The 13,637-nt window shown below is 55.6% G+C and overlaps 2 protein-coding genes across 4 annotated transcripts in view; one reads left to right on the top strand and one right to left on the bottom strand.

Moving 5' to 3' along the window:
* The first annotated feature begins 54 nt into the window (after positions 1-54).
* The window catches only part of Rasl12 (RAS like family 12), a 21,550-nt gene continuing 7,967 nt past the window's right edge, over positions 55-13,637 (top strand). The window contains exons 1-2 of one of the 3 annotated variants that reach the window (XM_087198976.1): positions 55-1,200; positions 11,012-11,068. In XM_087198976.1, coding sequence (XP_087055102.1) covers positions 1,179-1,200; positions 11,012-11,068 — 79 coding nt within the window. In that variant the 5' untranslated portion in view covers positions 55-1,178. Of the gene's footprint in view, positions 1,201-8,848; positions 9,068-11,011; positions 11,069-13,637 lie in introns of those variants that run through there. The other 2 variants (XM_004855633.3, XM_004855634.3) reach the window with 2 other exon arrangements.
* Kbtbd13 (kelch repeat and BTB domain containing 13) lies at positions 1,197-3,599 on the bottom strand. Its single transcript, XM_021237195.2, has one exon. The coding sequence runs from the start codon at positions 3,549-3,551 to the stop codon at positions 2,175-2,177; it is 1,377 nt and encodes a 458-aa protein (XP_021092854.1). The 5' UTR covers positions 3,552-3,599; the 3' UTR covers positions 1,197-2,174.

Here is a 13,637-nt window from a genome sequence, read left to right as displayed (position 1 = left end):
GAGGGGAGGGGAGGGCAGGGGAGGAGAGGAGAAGAATCCACAACATTGGGAGAAAGGCAAAAGGACTGCAGGTCTTTGCAGCATCCCTGGGACAGGGTTGAACATCAAAGTTATTTAATTACTAAGGGACACTACCTTTGTTCTTACAGCTTACTGATTAGGGCCCAGATTTCATGAAGTCCTATGCTACCCTGTGGGTGCATGTGCCCAAGTAGGGATGTGCAGGTATGTAAAGATGCCAAAGACTTTCTTCCAGGACAGAACCACAAACATGATGGTTTTATTGCCCACAGTAAGTAACCAGCTTCATCTCTAACTTAGCAAACTTATTTCAGCATGTCTTTCCCAACTAAATACACAAATCTCTGTCTTTCAAATGCCCTTTCCAACCAGCTTTGCATTCTTCTGCTCCATTATGAGTGAGTCAAATCAATCACTGACACGTGATATAAAATATACTTTGGCCGAACTGTAACTGAGGGACTCTGCCATGCTGTGTGCTTTGGGCCAGCTGGTCAGCTTTTCCACTTCACAAATCTCACTGGCCACAGGGCAAGGGCACCAGCTTCCGGGACTGTGGCAGGTCTGGAGGGGAGAAGGACATCAAAGTACTTTGTAGCCTTCACTGGAGCTAAAAATCAGGGTTTACTGTTGTCACTCATTGGACAAGGCTATTCCAGGCCTGGAAGTTTCCAGGCCATGAGGGTGGCTTTCTGCAAGCTTGGGACACAGGGTCAGCCTGACACCAGCTTCCTGCACAGAAGTCAGTCCTGGGTGTCCAAAGGAGGATGAGACTGTGTCTAACAACGAAAGTCAGTGACAGGTCTCCAACTGGAACTACAGTCTGGGTTCTTGCAAAGCCTCCTCATTTTATTCTGCAGGTGGGGAAACTCCCCCAGCTACCAGCACAGAGCCTCTGCCCTGACTACTTTGTATGGCTTTGCCTGCACACACATAGACACAAACACTCAATGATGTCACAGCCAGGGGTCCAATGAGCAATGCTGGCAGCCAAGGTCAGGAAAAGAAGGAGCTGGATCAGCCAACAGAGAGAGAAAGAGAGCAGAGGAGAGAGAGAGAGCGAGAGAGAGACAGACAGACAGGAAAGGCATTTATTCCAGGCCCAGGGAATGGCAGGAGCATCGGCTGGGAGGAGAGACAGGATCTGCAGGATGTAGATGAAGGCATACAACAGAGGAGGTGAGGCAGGACTGGGCTCATACCTTGAATGACCTGAAGTTATAAGGGTTAACAATCCATTGTCCCTGTAGTGAGGGCAAAAAACGGCATTGGCAAATGGCTTACAGCTGCATACTCCCTGACATTCTATGTCCCCAAAGGGGATGTGGGGAACCCTTTCCTCCCCCACAGGCTGCTCCAGGACCAGCTCAGTTGTGTCTGCTGTGAGTCACCCCAGCCTCACCCCCTCCCCTAAGATGCCTCCATCCACGGTGCCTCTGCCCCCAAGGCGGGGCTCACGGAGCATCTTCCCCATCTACCTTCCCCCTCTCCTCTCCCAGTCTCCCCTTTCCACAGAAGCCTGCCTGTCTCCTCCCTACAATCTGTACACTCTCCTCCTTCTGGAAGTTATTTGTTTCTCCTCTCCTTATGTCCCTGTTATCCTGCTGTGGTGGTTTCTTTTTCTTTTTAAAGTAGCATGTTGCTTTCAATCTTTTGTGGAGGGAGACAAATATGTGTAAGCTTTCTGTTGTTCTGGAACTGTCCTGCTAGGACTGAGGTTTTCTGGGCTAGATCTTAAGCTGTGTGGATCCCTGCCCAGTGACCACATCTCTCGTTAGGTCTAGCACTGTATTGGGCATACATTGGGCACCTAGTCGTTGCCTACTGATTGGTGGTTTGGTTACTATTACTTAGCTCACATTTAGCCATGCTTGATTAGTGGCCTGGTCATGTACAAGCATGGGTTATTCAAATCCTAAGCCCCTACCCCTCTTGCTAACATTGTGACCCACCAGCTCCCAGCAGAGGCCAAGTGATCTGAGGGCTCCGACCCCAGCTGTTGGGGCTCCCTGAGCTCCTCGGTTCACGCCACTAGAAGGCCAGGAACTGAGTGTGTCTATAGGTCAGAAGTTCTCAGTGGCTCCCCAGGCCAGCCTCACACACCCTCAGCTCAGGGACGACTCAGGATGTTTCCTCTAAAGCCAGTTTGGAGGTCACAGTTCTGGCAAAGGCAAAGCCACAGGCCCGGGAGCTCCAGGGGGCAGCCTCAGCAGAAAGGTCTGCAAGGAGCCGGGCCGGGGAAAGCCGATCTTCTCCCTGAGCAGCCGCCAGGTGCCGCCCTCGATGGCGTAGAGCATCGTGGACAGGCGGTTGACTGTGTAGACTATGTCCCCGCGCACCACGGCCGTGAACAGTGCTCCCTTGCTGTTGACAAACTGGCCGGGCAATGCTGTCCACTGGCCTGTGACCAAGTTGAGACAGTCAATGGCGCAGTGCAGGAAGTCGTCAGAAGGTCCGTTGCGCACCACGTAGAGGCTGTCGCGATGGGCCACCATGCAGTGGCCATAGCTCTGCGGACGCCGCAGCTCGGCCACTGGCTGCCAAGCGTCGGTCTGCGTCACATACTCCACGATGGTCGTGGTGTCTGCGGGATGCCACAGGCACACGAAGAGGCGGCCACGCGCCTGGGCGCAGGGCACACCCGCAGCAGGCTGGGGCAGGTCGGCCACGAAGCTCCAGCAGCCCGCGGCCGGGTCGTAGCGCTCCACCGAGCTCACAGGCATCCTCTGGAACTCGCCCCCGATGGCGTAGAGGCAGCCCTCGAAGCCGGCCAGCGCCGGGTCGTAGCGCGGCTGGTGCGGGCTGGGGAATTCGCGCCAGGTGCCGCCGTCAGGGTCGTAGCAGAAGCCCAGCTCCACCACCTCCTTGCTGGCGCCGCGCACACCGCCCACGACGTACAGCTTGTTTCCCAGGGTGGCGACGCCCGCCAGCATCGTGCTGGCCTCCAGGGGCAGCGCGGCCAGCGTGCGCCACGCGTCCTCCTCCTCGTCCAGGTAGCACATGGTGCGAGACCTGTCCTCCAGGAAGCCGGGCGCGGGCGTGTGAGTGCTCAGCGCCACGTAGTAGCTGGGCCGAAGGGTAGCCACGTAGGCGCGGGCCTCGGGCAGCGCCAGCCCGGCCGCCAGCTCGCGGGCGCCGTCGCGGATAAAGAGCGCGGCGCTGTGGAACACATCGCGCAGGCCGAAGGCAGCGGCCGCGTCGCACAGCAGCGCGCAGTTGTCGGTCGTGAGACTGTGCTCCAGGAAGCGCGCGAGCGCCGGGGCCTGCAGGAAGGCGGCGCACTCCACGGCCTGCAGCAGCTCTTCCTCTGCGGCCAGCGCCGGCCGCTGCCCGCGCAGCACCTGCAGCGCCGTGCGGAAGCCCTCGGCGCTCAGCGCCCCCAAGCGCACCTCGGCGGCGCGCGCCTCCCGCATGCCCGAACGGAAGAGGCCTCGGAAGAAACCGCAGTGCTCCACTAACAGGCCCTGCTCGGCCTGGAACAGCTGGCCGCCCACCCACACCTGCACGGGGACCTCGGGGCCCCGCGGCATGCTGGGTCACCGGGGCCGGGAGCCGCGGGCCACTGGCGCTGGGGCTCCGCCGTGACAGAAGAACTTCCCCGGGGATATAAATACCTCCCTGGCTAAAGATAGTACAGGTCATGTGATGTGGTGGCCAGCGGGCAGCGTGGCCACAGGCCTGGAGGGCATCTGGAGACCTGTGAGGTCACTCTGATGGGAGAAGTAGTGACACTAGTGACGGAATACTGAGCACCTACTGCATGCTGGGCACTGCAACTGTGGCTTGCAGGGATAGCCTGGTTGCACAAATGGCCCGATTAACTCTCACCCTGTGCCCTTATGCAAAGCAAGCGTCCTAACTCCCTCCTCACCTTATTTGCCTTCAAAGTGACAGCTGTTTCCCAAGGTTGGAGTGGTATCTGCAAAGCATTCTGAATGAGGCTCAGTTTGGGTGGCCTGTCCAGGGGGATTCAGCCAGAAGGCAGGACAGGATTCATACCCACCCCAGGCCATCGGCTCAGAGGGGCGGGCCAGGCAGAAGCTGGGCAAAACGAGTGGTCTGGGGACCGGAGTTCTCATGTGGTCTGAGCCCTGCCTCTAGGTGAGCCTGACGCTTTTGCAAGCCTCAGTACTGTTTGTGTAAAAAGGGAGGAGTAGCATAGCATCTCTGCCTTGCAGATGAGTGGCCAATAAGCTATATGTGCAAATAATCCCCAATGGGATGGGAGCAGGAGCTGATGTCATTGTCTATTTGCTAGACCCTCTCTGTTTCTGTGTGGTTCTGGACCTTAGAAGAAGGAAAATGGGAGGCCTAGGAGGGTATGTGCCTGAGGATAGAAAGAAGAGTTCTTAAAATAATCACAGCTAACTTTTTTTTTATTGGTGGTACTAGGAATTGAATGCAGGACCTCCACGCAGAGCTACATCCCCATCCCTTTATAGTTTTAAAAAATTATTTATTTTTATTGTGATGCAAGGTCTTACTAAGTCACTAAATTGCCTATGCTGGGATTGAACTTGCAATCCTCCTGCCTCAGGCTCCCAGAGAGCTAAGATTGCCCAGCATGCAATAGGCTTGGACCATGACACATTGGCTTGATTTGGTTATTATTAATGGCTCTGTTTCATAGGTGAGGATACTAGGGACCAAGAGCTTTGGTCACATGGTCAGAGGGTTTCAGAACTAGGACTGGAAGCAGCTAGTTTGAATCTAGGGCAGTGGTGGCGAACCTATGGCACGAGTGTTGTAGCTGGCTGTTTGTTATCGTTGAAAACTCTAAAAGGTTCGCCATCACTGGTCTAGAGTGTGTGCCCCTAACCACTGTGCTCTGCTGCCTCCCTGTGCTACAGATGCCGGGCAATCAGATGGAGCCTCAGGCCCATGGGTCCAACCCTTTCATTTACAGTGGGGGACCTAGGGCAGAGGGAAAGGGAACAACCCAGGCCTCCTGCTGCTTAGCCTAAGGCAGAACTTTCATAGGTGGTCAGCTAAGACTTTGGGTCCCACGAGAGGCGTTTATGGTCATCTTCTCCTGCCACTTGGAAACTGAGGCCCAGAGCCTCACAGGATGGTGACTGCCATTTCAGAGATGCTCATTTCCGAAGGATGAGGGTGGAGCGGCTTGGAGGACCGAGCAGGAGGCGGGAGGAGGACAGGAACATCCCACCCTCTGAGGACTCCCGCAGATCCTCAGGGTGAATCTGCAGCCCCCAGCCATGTGCCTCCCACTCAGTTCACTCCACCCGAGTGGCAGCATGTGGGGGCCACTTGTCCGAGCCTGGGAAGCTGGAGGCCACAGGCAGCCAGAAATATCTCCGATATTCTGCCCCAGGGACCAGACAGGAAGAAGAGGCAGCAGTGGGGGACTAGGCAGGAGTCCCTGTGAACACTGTCCCAGGCCCTCTGCCAGCTTCTCATCTTTCCTGAGGTCTGGCACTGGCTGAAAGGGCCTGGAAGGTCCAGGCAATGGGCATAACACCCTCTCTTGGGGACAAGTGGGGAATCTGTGGTGCCAGGTCCCGACTGTCCTTGCCAGAGGCTGTGGTGTTGGGCAGAGGTCTGCCTGTCCCCAGCTCACAGAGAAAGAGGGGAGGCTCGCAGATGGAAGGAGCTCTTCCTGACCAGGAATGGGTCCGGAGACTGGACAGAGCCCCTCGGCCCTGTTTTGGGGCCAAGCCAGGCCATGCCTTGTCACCTGTACTACTGGTAGCCTTGCTGCCTGCTGCAAGGCTCAAGTAAGGGAGGAGGGTGGGGCTGCCCCGGGATACAGTTCTTGTCCAGTTCAGACGCCTGGTAGTGGCCATACACAACCGGAAGGAGCTATCACTGGCCCGGCCGGCCCCTCCGGCAAAGGGAGCGCGACCCCTCCGGGCAGAATTTGCTGCCTGCCAGGCTCGATTTGTCCCCGGGCCCAGCCCCACTAAGTGGGTCGGGCTGGTGCACACGCCGACCTGACCTTCACGTGCAGTAGCCAGGCTCCTGGAGAGGGTCACCGAGGTGGGGGGCGTGGTTGTGGGGCGGGGTGAGGAGCAACCTTTGGTCCCACCGGGAGCCCCAGCGATTGCCGCCCCGCAGCTGGGAGCGTTTCCTCCTCCCAGACGCTGAGCGTCCCTCTGGGACTTGGAGAGTAAGCGGCAGCATCCTGGCTGTGGGCGGCCCACGGAGTTCCCAGGCCCTGACGACCCCGCGCTCCCTCCGCCTCCGCAGTGGCCCCTGCCACGCTGTGCGAGGAGGGCGTGGGGGCCAGGAAAGGAATCCGCATCAGACTCAGCTTTCTACAGTACAGGCCCGGCCTTGTTCATCTCTGCAGCTGTCCACCGGGCTGGCACACAGTAGGAGTCTGTTAAGTGGGGCCCTGGTCCTACCCGGGGGAGCTCCTGATCAGATGGAGACTTCCCAGGAGAACCTCCAGTCCGATGGAGGAGACACAGCCCTTACTCTGGGAGCCCCCTCCCCAAGCGTGATGGGGGAGCCCTGGCTGGCTCCACCATGGTGAAGTTTCTGCCCACAGGATAGTGGGTAGCTTGCACTTCCAGACCTGGAGCAGGAGGAGCACCGGATGAGGAGTCAGAATTCCTGCCTGGGTTGTGTGTGTGTGTGTGTGTGTGTGTTCCTGGAGATTGAACCCAGGGCCTTTGCACTGACCCATACCACCCCCAACCCTTTAAAAAATTTTTCTCTTTAGTCTCTAAATTGCCCAGGCTTGGCCGGAACTCGAAATCCTCCTGCCTCAGGCTCCCAAGAGTGCTGGGATCACAGGTGCACACCATCACACCCGGGTCTCGCCTGGGCTTTGACTTGGCATACAAAAGCTCCCCAGCCCCTCCAGGCCTCAGTTCTCCACCTGGAAGGTGGAGTTTGGATCTGACTTCCACAATTCTGTCCAGCTTTGACATCTAAAATTATCATCACACTACCACAGGAGTGGTTGTCCTGTCTCTGGGAAAGGCAGTGGCATCACAAAGGGCTTGCGCAAGCTTAGCTTTCTTGGAGTAGCTCTTAGAGCCACCTGGGACCTGGATTCAGGAAGACCTCACACAGGCTCCAGTTCACACGAGGGACATGTGTCAGGGGCCTGGGGGTCGAGAGGGGAAATGCAGCTGCTTGCTCTAACAAAATGACCTCTCTCCTGAACTCAAGAGTCCAAACTTCTGCTCTCTAAACTTTTGCACACTGAGTTCTTGGTCGGTGGGTAAGAGCTGTGTGCTACTGTTGCAGATGGAGCAGAGAGAACTCTCTGTTGCTTTTTGGGGCCCTGAGCCAAACTCTGGGTGTGGCACTTCTTTGTTCCCTACCCCTTCACAATCTCCGTATTTTACAGATAAGGAATTGAGGCCCAGAGGGCCAGGTAGCTTATTCAGGGGCTTGATTCCCAAGGTCTTCCCAGGCCACTGTGGGCAGCTGGTGAAGGCGAGGAGACTGATGGTGAGGGCGGGGACCGGTGGCAGCTGTGAGTAGACACTTGTCTTTCCAAGGCTGCCTTTGAGCAGGGGCAGACTGAGCTGTTGGCTGTAACTAGCATTGCACAAGCTGGGAAGTAGCAGGGCTCAAGTGCGCAGGCCCTGAGCATGCCCCCAGCTTGTCTTCTGCCTCAAGGCCCTCTGGTGACATTGGTTCTCTGCCCCCAGTTCGCGCTGGGAACCAGTCTGTCTGCACAGGACTGTGGCCAGCCCAGAGATGGGGCTAGAACTTGGCTTCCACTTTCCCAACTCCTACAACTCAAAGGAAAACCCTGGGCCATTAGCTGTGTAAGCAACTCTGACTTAGGGTGTGATGGAAACAAATTCCTCCTGGTACCTCAGAGTCTGCTGCTTTACTGTGATCATCCAAACTCAGTTCTGTGGAGTCAAAATTCATGTCCAGTCCAGGAACTTTTCCTTCTTGTTACCACCCTATGTGGACCTGGGCTGCCATGGCTTCTCCTGTGGATGTGTGGATAGTCAGCTGGCCATCTGGGGGACAGGGAATGGGGGTAGTGAGGCTCCTGTCCCCTTCTGGGCTCCAACCTGGAGTCCAGAAGACAGGGCTGATTCTGTCACTCTTAGGCCAGAGTCAGCATTTTAGATTTATTTCCCCTTCTCTTTAGGATTTGCAGTTGGGGACCCCAAAGCCCAGGGAAGTGAGAGAATTCGCCCAGGGTCACCCAGGGGAAGGCACGCTCTAGATCTGAAGTGTCTGGGTTCTTGGTGAGCCCCTGCCCTGTCTCCCGCCTGACCAGGTTTACCCTGAGGCCCAAGGGAATGGCCAGGTGACTGTCAGCCTCACCAGCAATCCCACAATTGCTGTAGGCAGGACCGGGGTGCCAGGTTTTAGTACAAATGCCCCATTTACCCAACAGACCACTAACACATGCAACTCATTAGCTCCCATCAGGGAGAAACAGTAATCCGGGATGGATGAGGTGTCTGGAAGCCGAACCCATATTGACCATGAAGCCTTAGAAGGGGGCTCTCACCCCTCTTCCCAGGAGCCTGGCTTCTGCAGTGATGACACATAAGGGTCCCCGTACCCAAGGGCCAGGCTGGGGGTGTAGAGGCCATGCGGTGATCTGAAAGTGCCAGGCAAGGGGTCAAGCTGGGAGGCTTCCTGGAGGAGGAGGCGGGGCGGGTGGTCGGAAAAGGAAGGGGTGGGTTTTCTTGCTGATGGGAAGAGGCCCAGGGAAGGCTGTATCCCCATATCCGGGGTCGCCCCGTCTCGGGTCCTTAGCGGCCGGGTCTGGGACACCGGAACCCCCTGCCCGCGCCGGGGCGGGATGAGCCCTTAAAAGGAGCTCGCGGGCTCGGGCCCCGCCCGCTGCCCCTCCCCCACCTCGCGGCGGGAACGGGCTCGGCTCGGATCGGCGCGGGCGCGGACGCGGACGCCGACGGCTCTGGCGACACCGACGGGTGGGCGGGCGCGGGTCGGGGCCGTCCGTCCGCCTCCGTGTCGCCCTCCGCAGTCGCCATGGCCTCGGTGTTCGGAAAGACCCGCGCGGGCCCCGGGCCCCCGAGCGCGCCCCTCGAGGTCAACCTGGCCATCCTGGGTCGCCGCGGGGCCGGCAAGTCCGGTGAGTGGCGCGGGCGGGGTGGGGACGGGGCGCTGTGGCTTTGGGGGCTTCCTTGCCTAGCTGGGCTGGGCGAGCCCCTGTGATTTTTCTTCTTTGCCTCAGTTTCTCCTTTGTTGATTCTCTCAGCTCTTCCGCCCTTGTGCGCAGCCCCTCCACCTCCCCTGCCTCCTCTGTCCTCTGCTCCTGTCTGCCTCTTCCCTCTGTGTCTCTGTCTTGCATGGCTGTGACCCCCCGCTGTATTCTCTTCCACCCTGTACCCTTTCTCTTTGGGCCTGCAAGTCCACCTCGCCTCCCCACTCCCGTCTCCTCTCCCTGGGGCCAGCAGCCAGCCTGGGTGACTGGCACCAAGGGGACCTGTTGGGCTCTGATCTTTGAGCTTGGTCACACCCTTGCTATTCCTTGATTCAGGTTGTCACTGCTCACCCCCCATGGAAGGTAATTGGTAGAGGTCCCTGGCCCTTGGGATTTCTCAGGCAAGGGCCACCTCAGTTCCTTGGGATCCTGGGACAAGCTGTGCATGCTTATCAATCATATTTGTTTCAAACACATCTCTCTACTTTCTAGAAATATGTTGGGCTGTGGTCCCACGTGTCAGAGACTTGTTTTTTTTTTTCCTTCTCTGGGCATTGAACCCAGGGCCTTCACACTGAGCTGCATCCCCAGCCCTTTTTATTTTTAAATTTTGAGGCAGGGTCTTGCTAAGGTACTAAGTTGCCCAGGCTGGGCTTGAACCTGCAGTCGTCCTGCCTCAGCCTCTCAGAGTGCGGGGACTACAGGTCTGCACATCCAGGCCTGCCTCTGTGCCACATGGGTCTCTGGGACTTGTCTTTGATGAACCCAGACCTTGGGCTTCCACTGAGAACATTTCTGCTGACACTGAGCTGTGCTTTCACCACAGTTTCTCCTGGCAACTGTCACCATTGGCAGAGAGGCCCAGATAGGGTGTTGGTCTCTGCCTGCCACTGACAACTGCAGGCATCTGTAAGTAGGGGGACACAGGGGACCCCTCCACTGGCTCTTTGTCCGGTTGTGGCTATCAGCGAGTGTCCTGCCCTGCTCCAGCCTTCCTGGCTCCAAGAGGGGTCCTAGAATCTGGTTTTTCTCCAGAAAAGATTTGTCCTTGTCCCTTTGAATGTCAGCTTGCTGTCTGCATCTCGGTGGCTGGTCCAGTTTAGCCAGTGACTACATGAATGAAGGAATTTAAATTTCAAAATCTATTCCCTCGGTATTCGTTGGTCGTTGGCAAACCAACCCTGTGAGGACTTTTAGCAAAGAACTGAGAGGTTTTCTTGATTTTGTAACAGTCCAGTGGCAGAGCTGGCTGACCTCACCTTCATGTGGCTAAACTCCAGACAGAATCAGGGTCCTCTCTGTGCTCCCAACGCCCGAGAACTTGATCCTGGATTCTCGGTCCTGTGGCGTATCCAGGAGGGACGGGGAGGCCCTTGGATAGCCGAGCCCTGAGACATGAGCTCCAGGACTCAGGTGTGATTGCTGGTACACAGATCTCGCCTGGACCTTGTCTGGAATCCCGGCCCTTGGGGCTCAAACCCTCTGTGGCCCACAGCCCAGCTCTGCTCTCACTGTCTCTCTGGCTTGTAGCAAAGCTGGAATAAATGCCCCATGCTTTGGAATCTGTGTGACTTGTCCAGGGTGGGGAGAGGTCCCTTCGGTTGGGGGTCTCACCAGGCTGACCCCAGGTAACTAATTCACGAGTCCTGACCGCTGCTTTTGGGTCTCCAACACCTCCTTAGCCCGGCCTCTCATTGGCTCTTGCTATTAAAAAAAATCCAGGGTGGGACTGGATGGGACTTGCCCCCATATTTCTGTTTCCTTCTGAGCCTCTCAAGCCTGGTGTCAGCCAAGGGTCATGGAAGTGCTACCTCCTAGGCATTAGCCACACACTGCGGTGGACACTGAGCCCTCTCAATCTGCTTCCCGCAGCCCTGACTGTGAAGTTCCTGACCAAGAGGTTTATCAGCGAATATGACCCCAACTTGGGTAAGAAACCACTTGTCCCTGGACCTCCTGCTGCCCTGCCTGTTCCCCACCTGGAGTATTCCTGGGGACTGACATCTGGGGACAGAAGTAGTCATCACCAGGATAACTCAGCCAGTGGCCATTTTTTCCTGGTACCGTGGATTGAACTCAGTACTTTCTCATTGAACTACATCCCTGGCTCTTTTTTATTTTGAGACAGGGTCTTGCTAACTTGCCAGGTCACACAGGCTAGGCTCGAACTTGTGATCCTCTTGCCTCAGACTCCCAGAGTGCTGGGATCACAGGCATGGGCTCCCCTCCCCAGCTCAAGAAATATTTTAAGTGCCACAAATCCCCCTCCGTGGCCCATTCCAGACAACTGGGAGGTCAGCTCAACTCAGAGAACTAAGAGAGACTGATTTGTCCCCAAATATGAGGTGTGGTAAAACTTTTAAAAAATGAAAATAAAAAGCCCTGAACATAGCAGATGTCCACGTCCAAATAGGTGTTGTTCTCCTAGATGGTCACTCAGTGTTCTTCTCCAGAAAAGCTGAGCAGGAGAGACATTTGGGAAGTTCTCTAGTGGTGCTGGCTTCTGACTGTTTTTGAACCACATGAGGAAACTTGTCTTGCTTTTTGTTGATTTTGTGGTAATGGGGATTGGACCCAGGGCCTCGCAGGTTCTAAGCAAGCTCTCTACCACTGAGCTATATATCCCTAGCCCTTTGAAATTTGATTTTTGACATAGGGTCTCATTAAGTTGCCCAGGCTGACCTCAAATTTGTGTCCTCCTGCCTCAGCCTCCTGAGTAGCTGGGTTTACAGGTGTGCACTACCATATCCTACTCATTTTATTTTTTAGTTGTATCATGGTATATTGGAAAAGGGGATGTTTTGGTGCCCCTCAGAGCTGGGTTCGAATTCTTGCTCTGCCAATTGGCAACCTTGAGAGAGTTGCTTACCCTCTCTGAGCTATTGTTTCTCCGTCTGTAAAACAGGAATACAAATACCTATCTCAGAGAATTACGGTGAGGATTAAAGAAGATCTAGAAGAAGATCTAGCCTTGTGCTTGACCCACAGTCAGTGCTTATAACATGTTTGCTTTTCCAAGGCCTGGTGACTGAGATTCTCTCAGATTGATCAGATCATTGTTTTTGAAAATATTTTTAGCCACAGGACCTTTTCCTAAAATAACTTCTTTTTTTTTTTTTTTTTGGTACTGGGGATCGAACTCGGGTCCTTGCGCTTGCACAGCAGGCGGCGAAACCACTGAGCTACATCCCCGGCCCTAAAATATCTTCTTACATGGACCCTTAATACTTAAATAAAAGCAGCATTTTATTCGTACCAGTATAACATATCTCATTTATAACTTTTTGTTTGCTTGGGTTTTTTTGTTTGTTGGTTTGTTTGTTTTGAGGTAGGGTCTCCCTGTGTAGTCCAGGCTGGCCTGGAAATGTTTGTGTAGCCCAGGTTGACCTCAAACTCATGATCCTCCTGCCTCAGCCTCTTGAGTGTGAGGAATATGGTGTGCTCCACAGTTATTTCTCCACTGGGCAGTAACATATTTTTTTGTAAACCATCTCCTGGAACCAATAGGGTGTCTGGATGATGTTAGGCTTTTGAAAATGGGCATTGGATTAATTCCTCATTGATAGAAATTGAGAAAAGCATTGGTAGGAGGTCTGCAGGGAGACCCAGGGCTCAGTGACGCAGGCTGGACCCCCCAGTGGTGCAGCACCCAGCACAGCAGGCCCCTGGGAAATGCCATGAGGCTGCCCAGAGGAAAGAGCGGAGCCCTCTGGTGCCCACCAGCCCCTCTGTTCAGGTTGGGCGAGAGTACTGAGTCCTGGTGCCAGAGCAGGGGGTCCTCAGGGGACCTTGGTCCTATTTTTTTCATGAATAAAATAATCCCTTCCTCTAAAGTGATCTTAACAGAACCCAGGGTGTCAAAGAGAATTTGGAGGGATTCCCCTGGTTAGGCTGGGGTTGTAGGACAGGCAGTGTGGTGACAGTCCCCAAGACTTTGATCAGCAGAGGTCACCTGCTGAGGGAACAGGTCATGGGACGCAGTGTCATGCTGGCTGAGGCAGGGGTTAGGAGTGGACAGAGCTGGAGGAACGGAGGACAGGAGGAGGTGGACGCCGGGAAGGAAAGACACAGGCAGGCAGGTGTCTGGGAGGGGACAAGGGGGATTCCCAAGGACATTTTTCCCAGGTCAGATCGTGCAGGCAGGCTGCTTGTACTGAAAACTACTTCCAGTGCATCTGATGTTCAGGCATCACCAGGCATCCTGGCTCTTTCCTGGCAACCCACTTCCCACATATCTCCTTCCCTGGCCCCAGACCATACCTTGCACCAGGGTCCCTGGGTGAGCCTGTTCCAGGGTGGTTTGCGTTTCCTGGTTGAGTAACTGAGGCTCTGACCTGGTGCTGGAATGTGTGGTCAGACTGGTGGGGGGTGGGGGTGGGCACAGTGCTTAGTCACTGCCCTGAGCTGCAGAGACTTTCTGGGGGCCAGTGCCATTCCTGGGGCTCCATCTCACTGCCGAGAACTGCCTCAACTTGCCAGTTCCTGTCCTCTCTTGGTT

Source organism: Heterocephalus glaber, unplaced genomic scaffold (genome assembly GCF_053883595.1).
Source record: "Heterocephalus glaber isolate CG9 unplaced genomic scaffold, H.glaber_assembly_v1.0 deba00001689, whole genome shotgun sequence".
Taxonomy (NCBI): Eukaryota; Metazoa; Chordata; class Mammalia; order Rodentia; family Bathyergidae; genus Heterocephalus; species Heterocephalus glaber.
The sequence above is the reverse complement of the archived record's forward strand: the minus strand, read 5'-3'. Positions and strand labels throughout refer to the sequence as shown.